At 52.8% G+C, this 8,176-nt stretch overlaps 1 protein-coding gene across 4 annotated transcripts in view; it reads left to right on the forward strand.

The window, feature by feature from the left end:
• MVB12B (multivesicular body subunit 12B) overlaps window positions 1–5,784 on the forward strand; it is a 52,403-nt gene extending 46,619 nt beyond the window's left edge. For 3 of the 4 annotated variants that reach the window (XM_063174797.1, XM_063174795.1, XM_063174796.1), the window contains exon 11: window positions 1,345–5,784. In XM_063174797.1, coding sequence (XP_063030867.1) covers window positions 1,345–1,431 — 87 coding nt within the window. In that variant the 3' untranslated portion in view covers window positions 1,432–5,784. Of the gene's footprint in view, window positions 1–1,281 lie in introns of all 4 variants that reach the window. The other variant, XM_063174798.1, reaches the window with a different exon arrangement.
• The last annotated feature ends 2,392 nt before the right edge of the window (window positions 5,785–8,176 follow it).

Here is an 8,176-nt window from a genome sequence, read left to right on the forward strand (position 1 = left end):
ACAGGCCCCGGTACAGCCCCCAATACAGCCTGGGTACAGGCTGTGGTACAGCCCGGGTACAGACTCTGATGCAGCCCCTGGTGTAACCTGGGCACAGCCCCTGGTACAGCTCCAGTACAGGCTGGGTACAGCCTGGGTACCGGACCCGGTACAGCCTGGGTACAGACTCTGATGCAGCCCCTGGTGTAACCTGGGCACAGCCCCGGTACAGCTCCAGTACAGCCCCAGTACAACCTGGGTACAGGCTCTGGTACAGGCCCCAGTACAGCCTGGGTACAGGCCGGGCACAGCCCCGGTATAGCCCGGGCACAGGCCCCGGGCACAGTCCCGGTACAGGCCGGGCACAGCCCGGGTTGCCCCGTTCCCGCCCGGCCCGGCACGAAGCCGCGGCGCCCCCTGCCGGCCCCTGGCCGCCTCGCCGGGGATCCATCGCCATGGCCGGCCCTGTGCGCTCGGCAGGAGCGGGGCTCCCGTAGCTCAGCGTCGCGCCGGTGTCCTCCCGAGCCGGCACCAAAAGGAGGTCGGCGTCGGGTGGAAGTGGCACGGCCCTGGTACAGCTGGCACGGCCCTGGGCCAGGTACCGGCATGGCTGATGGCTGCCCCGACCGCCCTGCTGGCAGCACATCCCTTGTCCTGGTTTGGCTGTGAGGAGCACACAGGGGGACATGTTTGTGAGATTCCAAAGGCCACAAATGCGGCACTGGGAGATGCATGGAGGAGAGTCCGTGTACGGGGCTGTTGCAGTGCGTGTGCCACGGTCGCAGGCAGCTCCTGCCTCGGTATCCCCAACACATGGTGTTGCTTTGGCCACCCGCCTGCCACGGGACAGCCACCGCTACCCCGGCCTGTCCTGGGGTGCCCTGGCAGCGGCGGGGTGGCCGCGGGCCGGCGGGTGCGGCTGACAGCGTGCCACGAGATGGCACTGCTACAGTGCACGCCAGCCTGCGAGGGATGTCCCCTGTCTGCAGTGACACCGTGGGCCCAAGGGGTGTGAATGTAGGGACTTTCACCCTCTTGCCAACAAAAAACGTTAATTCTGATGGTAGCAGCTTGAGTAAACTTGCCAGGGGGAATGTTTCTGACTAGCTGCTTTATGGACAGGATGAGCGTGGTCGCATTTGTGTTAATGCGGGGTTTTGGGGAGGGGGTGAGCCCTGCCTGGGGAGGTCACTGATGTGGGCTCAGTTGGTACCAGCAGGTTCACCTGGCATGGCCCTACCTGGGCCAGCTGTTGTCAGCCCAGGTTTTTCTCTCATTTTTCTGCTTCTCGCACTGTCCCAGCACAGGTGTGGGCAGTGTTGTGTGGTCAGTGCTGCAGTTCCCTCTCTCTGCTTTGCCCCACAGTACGACTACAGCTTCCGGACGGAGCAGAGCGCGGCAGCCCGCCTGCCGCCCAGCCCCACCCGCTGCCCGCCGGTGCCGCCGTCCTGAGGGCCGCGGCCGGAGCGTGTGTGCGTGCATACTACTGAGCAGGGCACGGGACACAGCCACGGAACCATCCCGCGCCTCCCCGTGTCCGGCCACGCCGCGCTGCACCGCCCTGCACACACCGCTCCACCGCGGGCACCTGGGCAGCTGCCCCCACCCCGCCGCACACCCCTCTCCACGTGAGTACAGGACTGAGGACTGGGAGCCTGGCGCAGCCCCTTGCTCATCCCCACTTTGTAACCCTGCTGCAGGACAGTCACAGAATCCAGAGCTGTAGCAAACCTCTGCGAACACAGCCGGGAGCTTGCGGAGCATGGAGAGATCTTACCCCTGAAAGGAGCAGTGGAAGGCATGGCTGGGTACTGCCACACAAGCTGCTGTGGAGCTGCTTGGCTCTCCATACCGTGCAGCAGGAGGCTCCTGTGGCACCCAGGCCAGTGCAGAACCCAGCTGCAGTGAATGCCAATCCCTCTGCCACGGTCTGGGCACAGAAGTTCTGCTGTGGCTGGGATCAGTCTCAGATCCACTGTGGTCACTGGATTCGCCTAGGCTTGGGGAGCCAGGGCCCCTGGCTCTCCCTGGGCACTGGCCGGGCAGGCAGGGTGCCCAAGGTGCACTGCAGGTCCTGAGATGAAGCACCTTCGCTTTGCACAGGGTGTCCGTCTGTCCATACGGATCTAGGGCAGCAAGCCTCCTGTGTTTCTGGATGGATGGATGGATGCTGGCAGCGACACCCTGGCAGACCCCAGCCAAGCTGCCTGTGGACCTGCTGACAGCTGGGATGCCATCACCTGCCCATCATTGAGACAGTTCTCTAACGTGTTCCCTGCTAGCTGCTAAAACAAGAGATGTGCCTGTTTCCTGGGCACTCATGGGGAAGCACTGAAGACTGACATGGCACAGGATGAGAACGGGATGCATTAAACCCTGACCTCTGCCTCCCTGTGATCGCTGACCAGGCTTGCTCCCAAGCTAAAGGCATGTCTTGGAGAAGTCCATTGCTGTAATAAGTTATTTACAAGTGCCCATCTGACTCTGTGCTGCTCTTTCAAGTCTCTGCTGTAGAACAAACATACATCATGGCAGCAAAATGGCAATTTTGGAGTAAGAGTTAAAATGTACAATTTTTTGTATTGTAAAATACTGATTCCCTGACCCCACTGAAATGCAATTGCCATGGTAACAGTAACAGTGCTGTTGCTCTCAGCCTGGGTCGTACATGTGCCCCAACCTACTTTGCACTCCCTTGGATTGATCTGGCATTTGCTAGTTGCACAGAGTGGTAACTAACAGCAGTATTTGTACTGTCAGCTAATATTTTTTATTTGTACATAAGTAAAATAATTCTTGTCCAAAGATTCATTTCTGGTTTTAAGGCACCACACTGTACTGCTGGGATGAAGAGCACAAAATACATTTGGGACAAACTGAGTCCAGATCTTTGCTTCAGCTTCTTCCGATCAGGTAAATAATTTTCTGGAGCTGTGTCTGCAGAGTGGCCATGTGGTTGGAGGGCAGAGGCCAATTTGGTTGCATGTACGTTGTTCCTGGGCAAAAGCGTTAAAGCTGTGCACCAGCTCTGGAGCCCTCGGGTGACCCCCTGGAAGTGCTCGTTTACTTGGAGCTTGCACCACCATTTTTAGTTGTTATTTATCCTGCAGTAAAGAAAAGCCAGACCTCACTGCCAGGCTTCACAAAGGCCAGATTGATGATGCCGACGTCGACAAATGAACATACCATGGCAGCTTGGTCATTCGGCTCAGGTTCACTTCAAGTTCAAATCCACTCTGTGCCGTAGTGCTGTGCCCATCTCATCCATCTTTTGTCTTTCTATTTTTCTGCTTGTAATTTGTTCTGTAGTTTTCTGTGACATCCGTTTATAGCTTCTCCTGTGGCTCAGTGGTCACGGCAGGTAGGCAGGAGCCATCTGCGGCAGTGCGTTCCCCATAGCTCTGGGATGAGAGCTGACCTTCCCTGCTCCTGGTGGAGGAACAAGGGCTGCACAGGGTGCAGCACAGTCTGCAGAGCTCCAGGGCAGTGCCTGCCACTGGGAGATGGAGAGGCGGCTGCCAGGAGCCCCTTCTGGAGCCACCTCTTCCCAGGAGGGCAGGGCTGCCTGCATAGCCAACAGGGGGCTCAGCAAGGAGCAGGTTCGGAGAGCCACGAGCCCTACACTCTGTGCCACACTCCCTGGGTACATCTGGGAAAATGGGTGCAGAGCTCCAAGTCCCTTTTGTAAGAGAAAATCAGTGCTTTAGAACTTATACCAACTGCTAGGTTTGCTCAGCTTGCTCTGCAGTGACCTACAGGAAACACTGGATACTTGAAACACTGGCAGCATACGTGGCTGGGACAGGCATCTACATCTTCAGGATATATTTGTGTACTTACTTCTCCCTCTCTAACACTGGGCCAGCAAAGCTCCTTCAGGATTCACCTGCAAAGAGCCATGAGAGATGAGCTTGCTCTCCATGGTGTGGTCCTGCACCACGGCACTGCGGGGACAGCCTGGTTCAAATGCACAGACAGGACAGATGCAGTTCCTGTGGGGCAAACACAATGAAGGTGTTCTGAAAAAAAGCTGCACCTGCTGAGAGCCAGCTGAGCTCTCAGGCTCCAAAACTAGGCAGCTCCAAAAGGTCGAGGGCTCAGAGCCAGTGCTTGGAAGCACAGCGAGACACCGTGCAGGGTGGTTGACTGTGTCAACTTCTCAGTCCACTGATCAGAGGAAGCTTTTTTTATTGCACTGCTGAATTCCTGAGACCAGGGCTGTCAGGTCAGCATTTCCACTGGAAGGTTTTATTGGCCGCTCCATGACTTTAGTACTCACGGCAGCTCATTGCAAGGCTGGTCCTTGCATCCTTACAGTGAGTCCTCCATGCTGGCATGTGCCATGGCCAGTACCTGCATCTCTGCATCTCCCTCCCTGTCCGAGAGGTGACTGTGGAGGAATTGGCCCAGGCAATAAACGTCCAGGGTGTCTGATGTGGATGTTGTCTGGCTGAGGAGAAGCCTTCTGCAGCATAAGGGGAGGGGAGGAGTCAGTGGAAAGCAACAGAAGCGAATTTGCAGAGCTTTACCAGATGTTCTTGGCTATCTTGCCTGAATTTGTAGAACAAAACTGGTCTCTAGGTAGTTTAATCTTGTGGCTGATGGAGAAGTTAGTTTGCCAAATTGTTATACATCTGCAACAGAGACAGAAAAGCAGCAGTGAGGGGTTTGCTTACTGTAAAATATGCCTTCTGATGTGAATTCCTAGTGACACGCTGCCTCCTGGATTCCTCACGGCAAGAAGCTGGTCATGCGCCAAGGTGACTTGTGGCCACCCAGGCCAGGCTGTGCTTTCTGCTGTGTTGATCATGGGAAGGCAAGAAGTTAGTCCAGAAAGTGATGTAGAGTGTGAACTTCGTGATAAAATTCGAGTGTGAATAGTTGTAGCAGGTGTCTTCCCTTATGGGAGCACCTCATATCTGTAGTTCCATAGGAGTAAACTGTGTCAGACTTTTCCTGTGACTGTCCCTGCGTGTCCCCGCGGTGTTTGTTGGAGGTTTCCTGGCTGGGAGCCTCCTGTGCTGTGGGAGGTTGTTGGTAGTCTGTAGCATTGGGCTTGTTTGGTTTCACACCCACCGCTGCTCCCTCAGTGTCCTGAGCTCTCCAGACTGAACCCACATGCTGCCGAGCCTGGAGAATTCCTGTCATGGGCACTGCACGTGCCAGGTAGGTGCTGGTGGCCAGGGCATGCCTCCCAGGCCTCGGCACCTCCTCCTCTGCGGGGCCTGGAATGTCCTGGCAGAGTGGGCCGGGACGGAGCCGGCAGTGCCGCGCTGGCCTCACCGCCCCGCTGCTCCCCAGCTGGCTCGGTCTGTGTGCCCAGCTGTGCCCCCGAGCTGCTCCTGCTCCTCCCAAAGGCAGGAGCCTCACTACACCCACCGGTGATTACCTCAGCCTCGGAGCCTTGCCGGCAATCCCCCAGCAGAGGGGCACGCAGGGGGCAGAGCTGCTCCTCTGCTCACAAACAAGCTCTGCGAGGTGCTGCTCCCTTCATTCACCACAGGGAAACCAAACACTTGGGCTATTCTGGTCGTTTGTTGTGAAATTGTTTCCTAACAGCAACAGATTTAAATGTCATCGTACAAATGGCAGAGAGAAACCTTTTTTGCAGTTGTAAGGTGGTTTTCTAAGATGGTTGGGTTACTGAAAGTGATTTTACTGTGCATTAATCTTATGAATGTTACTATGTTTTATATTTATTTTAGATGACCCTCCTGTATTTTACAAAGGGAAGTTTCATTGTGTGATAACTCCGTCTGTATTCTTAATATAATTTGTTAAATGAAACTTGTTTTAATCAGATAATTCTGTGTGCTTTTGTGTTTTAATTTTCTGACTGAAACAACTACCTGGATTGGAAGAGTGAACTACAGAGGTGGCAACATGATCCCCTACAGGGAATGTGCTCTTGTTTGTGTGCTTTTTTCCTTGGAAATTGGATGTAAGGAAGCCTTGAAAAATTTGTCCAAAATGTCTTGCTGTACAGGTATGCTGCAAAATGAAAACAAACTCAAGTGACATGTTTTATGGGGCAGGATTGGGCGAAGCCTGGCTGGAGCAATCCTCAGCCCAGCGATGGGGCTGGCAGCACCGAGGGCAGCACTGGCACCCTGGGCTCAGCCCCCTGGGCTGCAGTGACCACTCTGGCACCAGTGCAGGCTGGTACCTGCATGGCTGGGGCACCAGTGCAGGCTGGGGCAGCAGCGTGGGCTGGTACCTGCATGGCTGGGGCAGCAAACCCTGAGGGAAATGGGCTGCTCAGCCAGGGGACGCTAATACTGCACTACACTGAAAATTGTTTTTCTTTGTGCTAAGTTATTATTCTTCTGAACTTGACCCAAGCTAGTGGTGCACAATCTGACCTCTGGCATCTTCTCACCCCAGACAGTATTTCTGTCTCGCTTATTTTGAGTGCTCTTTGAATTAAGGGAGATTAATACCCAAGTTCCCGACATTCTCTTCAGGCATATGTTTTTATAACCTTTTGAAAGCGGTACCACTTGTTCCACAAAAAACTCAGAAGCAGCGTCTTGTGGCTGCCGTGGGAGCTGTCAGTGGCACCTGATAGAATGTCCTGGCTGGGGAGGAGGGGTGTGGGGAGGACATGAAGCAGAGTGGGCCCATCCCGTGCCAGCCCGTGGCTCCAGGGCTCTCTCCACCTGCTGCCAGGGCTGTGGCTCAGTCCTGTGGCACAGCACTCCCCGTGCCTGGGAGCCCTCACCCCAGCACGGGCACTGGAGCTGGCTCACATCCATCATTCACGGAATTTGGTTTCTGAGGAAAATGTCTAACTGTGCTGTGCTTAGTGCTGTGAGACGTGGGAGCAGTGGTTTCTCTGAGGGGTCCTGTGGCCATTCCTGCCCAGGGAAATGCTCCCAGTGCCTGAGGGGAGCAGCAGGGGCTGGGGGCGGCTGGCGCAGTCCTGGTGTCATCAGAGGCTCTTGGGGCTTTGTGAGCCGGTGGCTTTGGTGGTGTTTTGTTTTCTTTTCTCCGCTCCCTCCTACAGCTTTAAAAATTAACTTGCCTGGGGAGTTTCTCAAAATCCTTTCCTTTCTCTGGAATGATGGATAAGCCATGTAACTGATTGTCATGGCCCTAGGGAGGATAAACATCTTCTGCAGTTTAAAATAAAACCTCCTCGCTCCTTGGTTAATAAGTGTTGAAAGAAGCACAAACAGAGCTAACACAGGATTTCCATGACTAACAAGATGACCACATCAGTGAATGTTGTTTGGGGTTAAAAATGACTCAGCTTTTGCTTCCCCTGGGTAAGATGTTTTATCCCAGCGCAGGAAAAGCTGCCAGCAGCACTTTGAAGCTCTGGCAAACATGATGGAGCCAGGATTGTGAACTGGGAAGTGTTTGAATGCCGGGTTAAAAAAACCCTCATAAACTCTGCTCCATGTGTGCGCATTTCTGGAAGATAAAGGAGCCCACAGCTTCATCCAGCTTGTGCTGACTCTTTTCTTTTCAAAAGCCTTTTCAGATGTTTTCACTTTTCTGCTTGCTTTGTTGAAAGATGTAAAAATTTAAGACAACCACAAAGTAAACATTTCAAAACTTTCTAGTCTGAAAATTAGTGACATTTTCAAAATCCCTCAAATTCCATTTCGGCGCTATCAGAAATGAAGAGGTTTGGGGGTTTTTTGATTGGCAAATTTTCCAGGCAGGTTTTTGTTTATTGATAACTTTTATTTTTCAAAGAAAATAGATTTATTATTCAGTAGAAAACACTAGATAAGTAGATGTCTTGTCAAAATCAAGCAGGTTTTCTTTATTAGAGTGAAATAGTAATGAACTCATCTGCTTCCAATATTTATAAAGAGTAGGGAAGGCCATTAATTCTGCTGCTTGTGAATAAAACCATCTGTGATTTCTTTCCATTTGATGTGTTTTGGTTTTAATATACATTTTTCACAAATAAGTGTAGGGATTTTTTGTGAAAATGTCACATTCAGAATCTCATAAAGAAGGAACGCAAGGAGGGGGAAACGAAATGTTTTGTTAGCTCAGTAATTTCTCACCTTGCACAGAGAGCAAAATTCCTGCCAACTTTAACACATTAGGCGACAGAATTACATGTTCAGCTCTAATGCAATCCATGACATGGAACAAGGCAAACAGAGGATGTTTGGAAGTTTGTTTTCCTTTGGGAATCACACAGCACATTTAACTTAATCTGTCCTGACACTTGAAT

The sequence above is a fragment of the Melospiza melodia genome, chromosome 22 (assembly GCF_035770615.1).
Source record: "Melospiza melodia melodia isolate bMelMel2 chromosome 22, bMelMel2.pri, whole genome shotgun sequence".
Taxonomy (NCBI): Eukaryota; Metazoa; Chordata; class Aves; order Passeriformes; family Passerellidae; genus Melospiza; species Melospiza melodia.